At 47.1% G+C, this 14,760-nt stretch overlaps 1 protein-coding gene across 1 annotated transcript in view; it reads right to left on the bottom strand.

Moving 5' to 3' along the window:
* Positions 1-14,760, bottom strand: part of IQUB (IQ motif and ubiquitin domain containing) — a 51,027-nt gene that overhangs the window by 7,738 nt on the left and 28,529 nt on the right. Inside the window, exons 8-10 of the mRNA XM_065423349.1 lie at positions 13,313-13,483; positions 11,882-12,058; positions 497-745 (exon numbers count right to left, since the gene is read on the bottom strand). Of these exons, the coding sequence (XP_065279421.1) occupies positions 497-745; positions 11,882-12,058; positions 13,313-13,483 (597 nt within the window). The remainder of the gene's footprint in view (positions 1-496; positions 746-11,881; positions 12,059-13,312; positions 13,484-14,760) is intronic.

Raw genomic sequence — 14,760 nt, 5'->3', positions numbered from 1 at the left:
TTGTATTTCTATAACAGCTTCCATCCGAGGATCTCAAAGTGCTTAACAAATATTAATACTCAGAACACCATTACAAATTATCGTTATTTTATATATGATACAGTGGTATAATAAGGTTAAGTGACTTTCTTGGCATCACAGAGGCAGTCTGTTGCAGAGCTAAGAATAAATTCAGATCGCCTGACTCCTGGTCCTGTTCTTAGACCCTCCTTCCTCTTTCCTGTTTTTATTATTTTACAATCACTTTTGAAAGTCTAACCATACTTTAAGATAGTAAGAGTGTTTCTTTGGTTCAAGAAAGAACCATTTGTTCCATATTGTAGGGAGAAATGTATGTAGTTTTTGGTTATCACTGTCTAAAATTAGAACTACCACCCTATGTAACAACTTAGACCAGTTGCTTTTAGTATCAGTGATATATACACAGAAACAGGAAAAAATGGTGCTCAACACAAACATTAATATTTACTATCAACACTATTCTTTCACACAGTACCTGAACTACATAAGCGATTTTAGCATCATCCTGGTAATCAGCTTCAGATTTTCTGAGATTTTTTAGCATAAGCTTGTATTTCAAAAAGGCTTCTCGACGCCGGGCCTCATTATCGAGCTTGCAACAACGGCGACACCTGCCGACAGTGCGTGAATTAGCAGGCACAGAGAATTCAGTAGAGGGCAAGTAACTTTTGCAACCACGACAGAAGTAAATGTTTTTATAAAGCTTTAATGGATCTGGTGGAACCTGCAGAAGGATGATAAGAAAGATGCTTTAATATATATATATATATAAGATGCTTTTTATATATATATATATATATATATAAACTGAATGTCTTCCTATTAAATGAGTGAGGTTTTAACGTTACCAAGAACATATAATGCCTTACAGTACACAATACACCTATTGGCTAATTTTGCTAAGGTTTTACATGCAACTTGATAGCATTTCTCTGTCTGTACATAGTGCAATAATTTTTGAATGCCGCATTCAATCAATTCCCAAGTCTCAGGGAACGTTCTAGACATCACTGGCCAATATCCTATTGATTTGGTGGAGAATCAGAAAACCTAAATGGGAAAAACAGGGGACACATGGAGACCTGCCACCTGATTATCCCAGTCACGGCTTCATTGTCTATAGATCAAAAAACTGATTGATGCCACCGATTAACACCTTCCAACACCTCGATCTCATTTCTGCCTATCCTCTCAATATTTTAAAGTGTTGACACCTTGAATGACTTATCTCATAGACAAAAAGATTAGTAAGAGGAAGAGAACAATCGGGGGCACTGGACAATGCATGTGTACACATGGCCACTGGCATGGTGCCGGGGGGGAGAGAGAAAGGGGAACCCTGGTATAGAAGAGAGGAGGGAAAGGGAAGACACAGAACCCTTGATGGGGTAGAGACTGGGGAATCCTGGCATGTGGCAGAGGACAGAATGAAGAGCACATCGAGCCCCAGGCATGAGAAGGTGAAGTTGCAGGGAGTCCCTGAAATAGATGGAGATGGGAGAGTGGCATAAAGGAGCTTGTTGGGTGGAATGGAGGAATGCAAGGAGCCTTTGGAGTTTGCAATAAGCTCGGCCCACACAAGCGACTAAGTGTGCAACACTTAATATTAAACATGCCTTTAAGTTTCAAAAGCCAGCAATACTTATCTGAAATTTTAAAAAATCAGTTTAGCTATTTTAAAACATCTTTTGCTCTTATTATATTTATTAAAAATATTTAAAGAACAAAACAACTGATTTTGTAGGACTAGATTAAGACCTCAGCTATTATGGTCCAAAGCAGAGATGGGAAAACTTTTTGGCCTGAGGGCCACATCTGGATGGAGAAATTGTATGCAGGGCCATGAATATAGGGTTTGCGCAGGGGTTTGGGAGGGAGTGCCGGGTGCAGGAGGGGGCTCAGGGCAGGGGGTTGGGGTGCAGGAGGGTGCGGGGTGTGGCAGGGAGCTCAGGGCAGGGGGTTGGGGTGCAGGAGGGGTGCGTCAGGGGGCTCAAGGCAGGGGGTTATGGGGCTCAGGGCAGGGGGTTGGGGTGCGGGGTGCGGGCTCCGGCCCGAAGCTGCTTACCTTGAGTGGCTCTGGGGTGGCAATGGCACGCAGCAGGGTTAAGGCTCCCTGCCTGCCGTGGCCCTGCGCCACTCCCAGAAGTGGCTAGCATGTATGGCAGTGGCTCCTGGGGATGGGGTGGGGCGGGGCAGGCGGCTCTGCTGCGCGCTGCCCTCACCTGCGGGTACCACCCCCAAAGCTCCCATTGGCCGCGGTTTCCCGTTCCCAGCCAATGGGAGCTGCGGGGGTCGGTGCCTGCAGGCGAGGGCAGCGCACGGAGCCCTCTGCCCCCCTTCCCCTCCCTCTCCCGGGGCCGCAGGGATGTGGTGCCGGCCGTTCTGGGAGTGGGGCCAGGGCAGGCAGGGAGCCTGCTTTAACCCCGCTGCGCCATGGGGCTGGTAATCCCGCAGGCCGGATTGAAAGCCCTGACAGGCCTGATCCAGCCTGTGGGCCGTATTTTGCCCTCCCCTGGTCCAAAGCAATTACTACTAATTGTATACAACCAGATACTAAGCAACTGTAGAAATACAACTGAATGGGGAAAAACAGCAAAATAGGACTGCTGTAAATCACCATGTAATCTATCAAATGCAATGTGTCACATGAATCAAAAGATAAAATCTAAGATTATGGGCCCCTTAGTATTTTGGCATGTGAGGATTAAATCATAAGGGCTAAATGTTTCCCTTTTTATAAAAACATGCAGAGGGGAAGAAAAAACAGTTACCTATCTCTTGTAACTATTGTTCTTTGAGATGTGTTGCTCATGTCCATTCCATTCTAGGTGTGTGCGCGCCCATGTGCACAATCGTTGGAGATTTTTGCCTTGGCAGTATCCATAGGGTCAGCAGTGGCATCCTCTGGAGTGCTGTGCTCATGCATCGGTATATTAGGCACTGCCAGCCCTACACCCTCTAAGTTTCTTCTTGGCGTCAACTCCGACAGAGGGGTAGGAGGGCAGGTAATGGAATGGACATGAGCAACACATCTTGAAGAACAACAGTTATGAAAGGTAGGTAACCATTTTTGTTTCTTCATGTGCTTGCTCATGTCGATTCCATTCTAGATGACTCACAAGCAGTATCCACAGAGGTGGGCTTGGAGTTCATGATCATTTGGCTTGCAACATTGTTATACTGAAGCCAGCATCATCTCGGGCCTGCTGGGTAAATGCGTAATGAGATGTAAACATGTGGATGGAAGACTAGGTAGCAGCCCTGCAGATATCCTGGATTGGCACCTGCCTTGACTTACGAAACGACTTGGTCCTTTCGATGTAGAACGCTAGCACCCTCCTGATGTCCAGAGAGCACAATCTGTGCTCCTCCTACGACTTATGAGGTTTTGGAAAGAAGAAAGATAAATATATGTCCTGGCCCATCTGAAACTGTGAAACCACCTTGGGCAGAAAAGTCGGGTGCAGACACAGCTGAACCTTGTCCTTGTAGAATACCGTATAGGGCGGCTCCGGGGTAAGAGTAATCTCAGAGACTCTGTGGGCAGATGTTATTGCAACCAGGAATGAAACCTTCCAGGAGAGGGGGAGAAGGAAGCTAGAGGCTTGAAAGGGGGACCCATGAGCTGTGACCCCACAAGATTCAGGTCCCAAGAAGGGACAGGGTCCTGGACTTGGAAGTAAAGTCACTCCAGGCCCTTGAGAAACCTGACTGTTATGTCCTGAGTGAAAACTGACGTGCCCTGGAGTGGAGGATGGAAGGCCGAAATGGCAGCCAAGTGGACCTTAACAGATGAAAGAAACAGACCCTGGAGCTTGAGATGCAGAAAGTAGTCCAGGATCAACTGCAGCAAGGCCTGCTTGGGCCGAATACCTTGGTCTGAGGTCCAGCACGTAAACCACTTCCATTTGGCCATGTAGGTCACCTTGGTGGAGAGCTTTCTGCTGCCCAACAGGACTTCTTGGACATGGGCCAAACATTCCTGTTCCTCCGCATTCAACCATGCAGCAGCCAAGCCGCCGGGTGTAACACTGCCAGGTTTGGGTGCAGAAGACTGCCATGGTTTTGGGACAGCAGGTCTGGCCGAAGTGACAGCTGTAACAGGGCAGCCACTGAGATGTCCAGCAGCGTGCAGAACCAGTGCTGGCATGGCTACGCTGGCACTATAAGGATAACCTTTGTCCTGTCCCACTTGATTTTCATGAGGACTCTCTGGATTAATGGTACTGGAGGGAAGGCATACATGAGGGCCCCCAACCACAGGAGCAGAAAGGCATCTGACAGGGAACCTCTGTTGATCCCCCAACAGAACACTTGGCACTTTCTGTTCTGCCTGGACATAAGCAAGTCCACCTGGGGAGTCTCCCACCTCTGGAAGATGATGCTGACCACCTCCGGATAGAGAGACTGTGACACTACGCCCCATATTCTTCAGAGAGATATTACTGTGATATGGTTATGGCATAACTATAATGTACTTTATGCAAGATAGGTCATGTGAGATATCATTGAAAAGGTTATGATTTACTGAATATGATTATCCTATTTGTATGCATGTATCATTTTGGTATCTGAAGTTAGGAATATCGTCTATGCATCTACTACAAATGTGTTTACACCTGGGGAACGCCCACTAGGCAGAATGCAATCAGTCTAGATGGCTGGCTGGGAAGGGCCATTAGGAAGAACAATAGGTTTTAGAAGAAGCTAATCTCCCACCGGGAAGCCTTCCTGGGGAGCCTTCCTGAGGCTGCTACAAACAGCCTCTGAGTCATGGCTGCTGTGACCCTACAGGGACATGTGACCAAGTCACCAGGTACTGGATTCCATCTTGAAATACCACTGTTTTTCCACTGACCGGACATGGGAACCAAGCTTGGAGACAAAGGGTTCCTGCCATATGCAAAAGCTATTTAAGGCAGGGGAGTGACATCATTGTGATTCTTCACTGACTCCCCATCCAAAGAGATTCTTGGAAACACCTGGGGTACAACGACTGGACTAGTGGAGAAGGGTTGGACCCAGCCTAGAGGAATTTCTAGCCTGTGAAAGGAATACCTGGGGTTTTTAAGCTGCAAGCAAGTGCAGCTGGCCCCTCAAGAATCTTTGCAAACTGCCTAAATCAGCAATTAGGGTGAGAATTTGCTACTCATATCTAATCTCTTTAGTATATTAAGCTTAGATTACCTAGCAAATAAACAAAAATGTGATCTGCTTTTGTCTGTTTGCTATGATTTATAATCACTTAAAATGTATCTTTTGTAGTTAATAAACTTGTTTTTGTTTTGTCTAAAACCAGTGTGTGGAAATCTTGGGGCAGAAAGCTGTGACCTCTCTCTCTCCACATTGAGGGAGAGGGCAAACTTGATGAGCTTACGGTGTACAGTCCTCTGTGCAGTGCAAGACGGTATAATTTTGGGCTTACCCTCCGGAGGGGGTGTGCACCTAAGAAGCTGGTAAGTGCCCTAGCTGCATAGCCTTCCCATGCAGAGGCTGGCCAGAAAGCCTGTCTGCATGTTACTACAGCTGGGTGTGTCCCTACCTATGTGCTGGTGAAAGTGTGAGACCGGGAGCGTGTCTGTAGCTTGTCACAGCATTACAGGGGGAGTGGGAGCCCAGGCTAGTGGGTCGGTGGGTTCAGTGGTCTCCAGTTCCAGGTCGCACCCTGGGGGGAACCCGTCATAGAGACCGTTTGTGGGGAGATGAGAAGGTCCTGCTGAGGCGATCTGCTAGCACGTTCCTGGCCCCGGGGAGAAGCGCAGCTACAAGATGAATGACATTCTGAACACAGAAGTCCAATAGCTAGAGAGCTTCTTGGCAAAGGGCTGACAAGTGGGCTCCGCCTTGCTTGTTGATCTAGAACATTGAGGCAGTGACATCTGTCAGGATCTGAACCACCCTGCCCCTCAGATGAGGCAGGAAAGCCTGGCAGGCCAAGCAAACTGCTCTGAGCTCTCTGACGTGTATGTGGAGGGGGTAATTGTGACTCGACCAACGTCCTTGCGTTCTTGAGATCACCCAGATGGGCCTCACCCCAGGTCCGAGGCATCAGAGACCAAGGTCACCAACAGAGATGGGGCCGCAAAGGGGACTCCCTCCAACACTGACACAGGATTCAACCACCACGTTAGGGACGACAGGATGCAGGTCCAGTACCCTGAGTACGCAGTCTATGTTGTGTCTGTTGGGGATGTAGACCAATGCCAGCCAGGCCTGTAGAGGCCTGAGATGAAGCCAAGCATGCCAGCTGCCATGTGGCCCAACTACCTGGTGGCGAGAGGGTGGGCTTGCAAATAAGAGATTAGGTCTGTCATGGCTTGGAATCAGGCCTTGGGGAGGAAGGCTCTGGCCCAAGTGGAGTCGAGGACTGTCCCAATGAACTCTATTGTGCTGCACCGGAATTAAAGTTGATTTTTCCTCATTTATTAACAGACCTAGATTATGACAGGTGGAGCGAACTACATTGAGATGACATCGCACCTGAACCCAGGAACGGCCCTTGATGAGCCATTTGTCGAAGTACGGATAAATCTGGACACCCCAACATCTCAAGTAAGTGGCCATTGGCGCCATGCACTTTGTAAACAGTCTCGGGGCTGATGAGAGACCAAAGGGCAGTGCCATGAATTGGAAATGCCACTGCCCAGTGCAAAATGGAGGAACAGCCTGTGTAATTGAAAAATGGAGATATGGAAATATGCATCCTTCAAGTCGAGGGTGGCGTACCAGTCTCCTGGATCCAGGGGGGGAATAATGGAGGCCAGAGAGACCATGCGGAACTTCAACTTTTTGAGATGCTTGTTGAGGCGTCGCTGGTCTAGGATAAGTTGCAGGCCCCCTTTTGCTTTCGGGACTAGGAAATACCAGGAGTAGAACCCTTCCCCCCTCATTTCCCAAGGGACCTCTTCTACTGCCCCCAGACATAGGAGGTTCTCTACCTCTTGGGCAAGGAGTTGCTCATGAGAAGGGTCCCTGAAGAGGGACGGAGAAGGGGGGTGGGAGGGAGGGACGGCCGAGAACTGTAGGATGTAGCCTGAAGATATTATGTCGAGCACCCAACGGTCCAAGGTTACTCGTGACCTTGATGACCAGAAGGGGCGAAGGTGGTTGAGGAAAAAATAGGAGGGTGGATCCTGGAATCTGACTCGGATGCTGTTCTTGAGCACACCCTCAAAATGCCTGTCTCTGGTCCCTCTGGTGTCTCGAAGGGCCCAGTTGAGCAGGCGAATGGGAGGACGAAGGGTGTCATCACAAACCCCTTGTCTCTGTCCTTTTTCCTATAGATGCCGTGTCAGGAAGGCCCCCAGGACCTAGGAGAAGGAAGAGGAGGAGAAGGTGGAGGCGGAGAAGGCTGGAACTGCTTTCTAGCCTGCTGTGGAGTTTGGAGACCCAGAGAGCGTAGGGTGGCACAGGAGTCTTTAAGGCTGCTCAGCCTTGCATCCGTGAGCTCAAAGAAGAGCCCCGATCCCTCAAATGGGAGGTCCTGAATAGCAGACTGCATCTTCTGGGATAAACCCCAGGAGTGCAGCCAAGAGTTGCACCTCATCACCACTGCAGAGGCCACAGCCCTGGCCACTGAGTCCATAGCATCCCAGGCCATCTTGGAGGCCACTTGCCACTGCTTTGCCCTGCTCCACTATCATGGCAAATTCCTGGGCATGGTCCTGTGGGAGGGCCTCCTTGAACTTGCCAAGGGAGTCTCACAGATTAAAATTGTACCTGCCCAACAGGGCCTGATGGTTAGATACCCGAAATTGCAGGCTGGCCATCGAATAAATCTTTCTATCAAAAAGATCCAGTCTCTTGGCATCTTTTTTCTTTGGCGTGCCGCTCATCTGACCCTGCATGTCCCTCTCATTAAATGCAGACACAACCAGTGACCCAGCTGGTGGGTTTGTATAGAGGTATTCAGACCCCTTTGCGGGGACAATAATACATTTTTTCCACCTTTTTGGAAGTGGGCGGAATGGAAGAGGGGGTCTGACACAATGCCTTAGCAAGCTTGAGGACCCCTGGGTGGACTGGCAGCGCAATGCAGGCCAGGGTGGTGGAAGATATGATGTTGAAGGGGCTCCTCCAACTCCTCAATTTTCAGGTTTAGATTGGCAGCCACCCTTTTAAGAAGAGCCGGGTGCTCTTGAAAATCGTCAGGGGGATTATCAGTCTGGGAAAGACCGCCACCGCTTTGTCCAGTGAGGAAGATGAGGGCATCGCAGGGGGAGGGGCGGATTCTTCTTCCCCTTCTGGGGATGGCTGTCTAGGCATCCTGCTGCGTTGCCCTCATTTCAGGCTGCGCACTGTGCTCTGAACCCAGAGTCAGTGGTGCCGGGGATGGTTTGTCAGAGGCTGCCTGGGAGGAGTGGTGGGAATATGGAACTGGCATCATCGGCATTACCCAAGGGTTCCAACAAGGCCATTGAGCAAACCATTGGCCCTGTTGCCCCGCTGCTGCTGTGGATGTCGTGCCAGTTTCCAGGGTCGATGGGGATCCATGCCTTCTTGGCGAGGGGCTGAACTCCAGCTTCAACTTGGACCATTCCCCTTCCGGTGACCAAGATGGGTCTGTGGAAGCCTGTGTCTGCCGGCTGACTCTTGTCAGAGACCGATGCCTAGAAGGTGGAGATCGGCGTCTGTCTGTCGAGCAGTACTGGGGCGGCAGAGACCGGTGCTGCGACAGTGAGCGGTCCCGCGCCAGTGGGGACTGATGCCTGGGAGATTGTTTAGGCGATAGGGACCTTCACCAGGGCAATCTCTGGCAAGAGGTTGGCTGGTACCGAGAGTACAGAGACCAGTGCCTCGCTTCCGGTATTCCATGCCTTGTGGAAGAAGAGCATGGTGCCAGAGACCTGGGTCTTCTGGCCAGAGACAGAGGTTGTGGGGCCGGGGTCCTAGGTTGTGCGGCCGGGGATGTATGCCTACAATCCAGGGACCGATTTGCTCCAACGCTCCAACGCTCTCTTGGGGGAGGGTCCCATTGCTGACTTGCTCTTGGATTATACTGCAGGGCCTGAGCCACATCCAGCTCCTGGAGCAGAGTCTGCGGTACCAGCAGCCCCATGAGGTCTTTGGCTGCCTGGTCAGCTTCGGGTGTCGAAGGTGCAGTAGCAGCCGGGGTCCCCTGTCGCTCCCAGGAGTCAGAGGCAGATCCCTGGTTGGGCTAGGGTGTCCAACTGTAGCAGTACCCCTACAGCTCTGGGGTGGGCACGCAGCCTGAACTAGGTCCTTTGCCAAGAGCCTCTGTGCCCTCCTTAGATGGTGCTGGGGAGCCTCTTTTCTTTTGCCACTTTTTGGGCACTGGCGAGGGGGAACGGTGCCAGGCAGAGCCCAGTGCTGGCGGGGCGCTCCGCACTGACATGAGGTGCTAGGAGCGGAGTCCGATCGGGAGGGCTCCAACGCTGGATGAAGTGCAGTCTCCATAAGGAGGGTCTTCCAGCAGATATCCCACACCTTTTGGGTTCAGGGACAAAAGTTCTTGCAAATCCTGCACTTGTTCTTTATATGGGATTCCCCCAAGCACTTCAAACAGCTGCTGTTGGGATCACTAACAGGCATCGGCCTGTTGCATGACGAACACGCTTTGAAGCCTGGGGAACGGGGCATGCCCCGCTCCAGGGCAAAGACCCAGTCAGGACTCTAACAACTAAACTAACAACTAACACTTAACTAAATGACTAACTAAGTACCTAAGAACTATATACAAAGAAGACAGACAATGGGCTGTTAAGAACCGCTAATGTTCTAGATAAGATAAGGCACTTCAACCAACCCTCATGGGCAGTAAGAAGGAACTGAGACGGTGTAGGGCCAGGGGCGCCTAATATTCCGATGCATGAGCGCGGCACTCCAGAGGGCACCACTGCCGACCCTACAGATACTGCTATGGCAAAAATCTCAGACGACTGTGCACATGGGCGCGCACACATAGAATGGAATCGACATGAGCAAGCACTCAAAGAAGAAAATAAAGATGTCATATGTGCTTCTTCACTCTCACCATGCTCTGCAGGACCAGTGGGGATATGGTGTGGACAGGGGCCAGGCCCAGATCTCTAATTGGGCTACTTTCATCAGCTTGGCAAGTCAGTCCCCATGTTTGGCCAGTTGACATTTTGAATGTGCTCCTCTGCTTGTCTCCACTGCCTGGCTGCCATTTAGCAGCCATCCTGTTTGTGATGATGTCTGTACCACAGGCCAATTAGAAGGCCTGTGGCACCAAATACAACCTGATTCCTCAGAAGAGACAGATCTCACCCCTCCCTCCCCCCAAGTCTTGGCTATGACTGAGCTGCCATCTGCCCTGACTACCACAAAGTTACTGTCTCCAGGTCCCCTGTCTCTACTCCCTGCTGCTGCATAGCCATTACATGCTGGTTACTGATACCCCGTCACAGCTTACTGGGTCCCCCTACCCAACAAATCTCCAAGGGATGGGGGACTCAACTAGCTGCTGTTGGTCAGTACTGGTTGCTAAGTAAAACAAGTCCGCCTGAATGCCTGCAAGAAGGCAGAAAGCAGATGTAAAGAGCAGGAGCAGCAGCAATACCACCCTAGAAGCACAGGAGGAGCAATTGTATAGGCAGTAACCTGATCCCCACCCAGGGGAAGGTGAGCATGCCAGGCCCAGTGAAGCATCATACCCCACACAAGGCAAACTGAGCCTAATGAAGTCTGGGGGCATCCAGGACCCACTGAGGAGAAGCCAAGTTCAGCAAAGCATCTGTGTCAAACAGTTGAAGCTTTTAATCCAGACTTTAGTCTAAGTGGGAAGTGGAGCCGGTTGCTTAGATTGATTGTTCACTAGCTTCTTCACCACTCCATAGCTGTGGCCCCTTTTTATGAGAGAAGCATGGGTCATACAGTTTTAACAGAGGGGTGGATGTGGCTGTGTTGTGTTGGAACTATCCAGTATAGGCACTCTTCCCATTCGTGCATCCAACTATGGTATTTCCGCAGCATTGCTCCACTACATCCTATTTACCAAGGAGCCCGGAAGATAAGGATCTTAGACTATGTCTTGTTGGTTAATGAATCAATTTTTTCACTGAATGAGTATTGCCTCTAATGGCATGGTAAGTATGTTAATTTGTACATATATTTATGTGGTCATAAGCCTTATCAAACATCTTTAATTTTGTATAATATACAGTTTTTGAGAATACTATTATAGAAGCACACAACTAAGTCTCTTGGTCAGGCTTTCATTATATCCCACTTTGACTATTGCAATCTTTTCCTTCTTTGGCCTCCATAAAACTCTCATTTCCCCCCTCTAGTCCAAACAAAATGCTGCAGTGAAAGTCATCTTCCTGCTAACCATTTTGATCAAGGCTCTCTCTTTGAATCTCTCTACTAGTTCCCCATTTGATATTGCATCAATTGTAAGTATCTTGTTATCACCTTCAAAGTTCTACATAATTCTGCTGCTTCCTACTTACCTAAGCTTGCCTTACTTCACTCCCTACAGCTCCTGTGCTCTGTGAATGCTCCCACACAGAGCACCCATTGGTTAGATTCTCAAAAAAAAAAAACCCACCTCCATGTCATCTTCTATACTGCTCTCTACATGTGGTCTGACCTTCCTGAGCTCATCTGTGAGGCTTCTACCATTTCCACATTTTAGTTCCTCTTGAAGACCTACCCCTGCAGTTCTACCTATGGCCAATCTTATATTAATAACAAGAAAAAAGCATATGATGTTTCCCATTTCCTATCTCCCGTTACCTTGTGCCTGATGGCCCACCCTTAAAACTACGAGTTCCTTGGTAGAAAGACTATTTTTGCTTCTCTGCCTGTAAACACTGAGCATATAGTGAGCACTACCATAGACAAATATCATGATTATAATAGAAGAGAGAAATACCTTAAGTACTCTAGCAACCTCAGGGTTAAAGATTGGAGTTTTAATATACTGAAGAAATAATGTGCATATTCTTTTTCTGAGTCCTTCTAGATTGCATTCTTTCACGCCTCGCATCATAAGATCAGCCTCTCTGTCAATTAATTCCACTATTTCATGGGTGAGTTTACACTCGTGTTCCTACAGAAAAACAAAATAAAATTACAACACAGATACTTGCTGATAAGCCATTAGATTTAGAACAAATTGATATTAAAACAAAACATGCAGTATATATTCTATATATCATTTATACTCTAAATGTATGCATTAAAAAGAAGCTTAAACCCCTCTGTGTCTTGGGAAGCATGCCATATAGAATATCCAAAGAAAGGACAGTAGAATATAGCTATGTGTGTGTTATATATAACACCAACAATATCAGCATAATGTTTTGTGGTGAAATCACTGCAGGTTTGACAGAGAATTATACAGTAGAAAAATTTTCTCTTCTGATGCTACCGACCTTCCTCTACCACTATCTCAAAAACACAGAAAGGGAGATGGATGGTGACAGATGAATGATGCCACTTAAATTCAACCTTCTTTCCTCCAATAAAAATCTTGATTCTACAGCAATTCCAGTTTTCCCCAGAATGCAGGATTTGATCTGGATCATTATTATTGTGAAACCAACAAAAACCAAAAACTATAAGCTCCTTCTGCAGGTTCAGGCAGCAGCAGTTGATTAACCAGCATTATTTCTAGAGCTGTTCTGACTTTGGACCCAATTTTGATTCCATCAAAGCCAAGGGAAAATCCTCACTTTGGCTTCATTAAGATCAGGATCAGGCTCTTCTATTCTATTTAGGTACAAGTACCATCACCAAGGTTGCTGAGTGCCTTCATGATGTTGAAACAAGGAAATTTAAAAAGAAAATCGTGTTAATTTTTTCTCTCCACTAAAAAGAGGAGAGGAAATCAATGTTTGTGAGACAGAAAAATTGCAATCCAAACCAAGAGACATTTCATAGCCAAGCTTCTGAAAAGGTATTTCAAATACTGCAGCATAAAAAATAAATAAATAAATGACATTAAAAGTATCTCTTCTGGTTTTATCCAATTACTGTAATTATTAAACTTCATACTAAAACTGTATTAAAATGTAACACAAATTTAACATCACAGTGGAGGGTTATAACTTTAAAATTACCTTAAGAAATCAATACTTATCATACAAAGTGATAGTGAAACATGAATTTATATTAAATTGACCTTTCGTAATTTAACAAATAGCACTGGTTAGCACACTAGGCTTTCGTTCATGCCACCACATCCTCACAACTGTTTGCCAACAGAATTTTTGCTGATGTGTCAGCACCAATTAAATGACTATGGCTCTAGGTATGGAAAGTATAACCAAAAGCTAAACTTAAGGGGAAGACCAAAACGTACCTTCACTGTATGTTTGAGTGTTAACAGCACATCCAGCCTCTCATCTTTTGGGAGGTCTTTCATACTAATGCTGTGGTAGATCTCAAGCAATTCTCTGGCACGTAGTGTAAACTGTGTATCCATTTCAGTTATTTTTCCATCATATGCTTTCCATCTCTTTGGCTCTGCACACTTCAGAAACAATTTGTATCAATCAGTTATTTTAATTTGATCAACAGCCAAAAAAGTACATTGTGTTACAAAAAGTCTTACCTTAATAAACAAGGACTCAGCTTTAACACTTATCTAATACAGAAGACTCTTTCTGCCATCATTATTTCCACAATATATATTGTACCCTAGAGTAAAGTTTCAATATTATATGACTTGTAAAAAAAAGCAGGCCATAATAATTCAGACTTACAACATACTAAAAATAAAGGATCTATATGCATCCGAAGAAGTGGGTTGTAGCCCACGAAAGCTTATGCTCTAATAAATTTGTTAGTCTCTAAGGTGCCACAAGTACTCCTGTTATTTTTGCGGATACAGACTAACACGGCTGCTACTCTAAAAATAAAGGACATTCCCCCACAGAGAAATGCTCTGTTAGTTTAAAATAAACTTACGGAAAGTGGTACTGGAATACACGCTCAAGATCTGATCCTGCAGTCATTAATCAGGCAAAACTGCCACTAAAGTTAATGGGAGAACTGCCTGTAAGGACTGCAGGCTTAAGCCCTTAAAACCTATTGTGCTGTGGAATATTTTCTGGGAGATGTTATTTAAGATGAAATATTATCACTGGGTTGTAAAAATGGCCAGTTTGCATATATATTAGGTCCAAGCAACCATAGAATCATAGAATATCAGGGTTGGAAGGGACCTCAGGAGGTCATCTAGTCCAACCCCCTGCTCAAAGCAGGACCAATCCCCAACTAAATCATTCCAGCCAGGGCTTTGTCAAACCTGACCTTAAAAACCTCTAAAGAAGGAGATTCCACCACCTCCCTAGGTAACCCATTCCAGTGCTTCACCACCCTCCTAGTGAAAAAGGTTTTCCTAATATCCAACCTAAACCTCCCCCACTGCACCTTGAGACCATTACTCCTTGCTCTATCATCTGCTACCACTGAGAACAGTCTAGATCCATCCTCTTTGGAACCCCCTTTCAGGTAGTTGAAAGCAGCTATCAAATCCCCCCATATTCTTCTCTTCTGCAGACTAAACAATCCCAGTTCCCTCAGCCTCTCCTCATAAGTCATGTGCTCCAGCCCCCTAATCATTTTTGTTGCCCTCCACTGGACTCTTTTCAATTTTTCCACATCCTTCTTGTAGTGTGGGGCCCAAAACTGAACACAGTACTCCAGATGAGGCCTCACCAATGCCAAATAGAAAAACACATCCCTCGATCTGCTTGCAACGTCCCTATTTAAATACAGCCCAAAATGCCATTAGCCTTCTTGGCA

This window comes from Emys orbicularis, chromosome 1, assembly GCF_028017835.1.
Source record: "Emys orbicularis isolate rEmyOrb1 chromosome 1, rEmyOrb1.hap1, whole genome shotgun sequence".
Classification (NCBI taxonomy): Eukaryota; Metazoa; Chordata; order Testudines; family Emydidae; genus Emys; species Emys orbicularis.
This window is presented reverse-complemented; position numbering and strand designations above follow the sequence as displayed.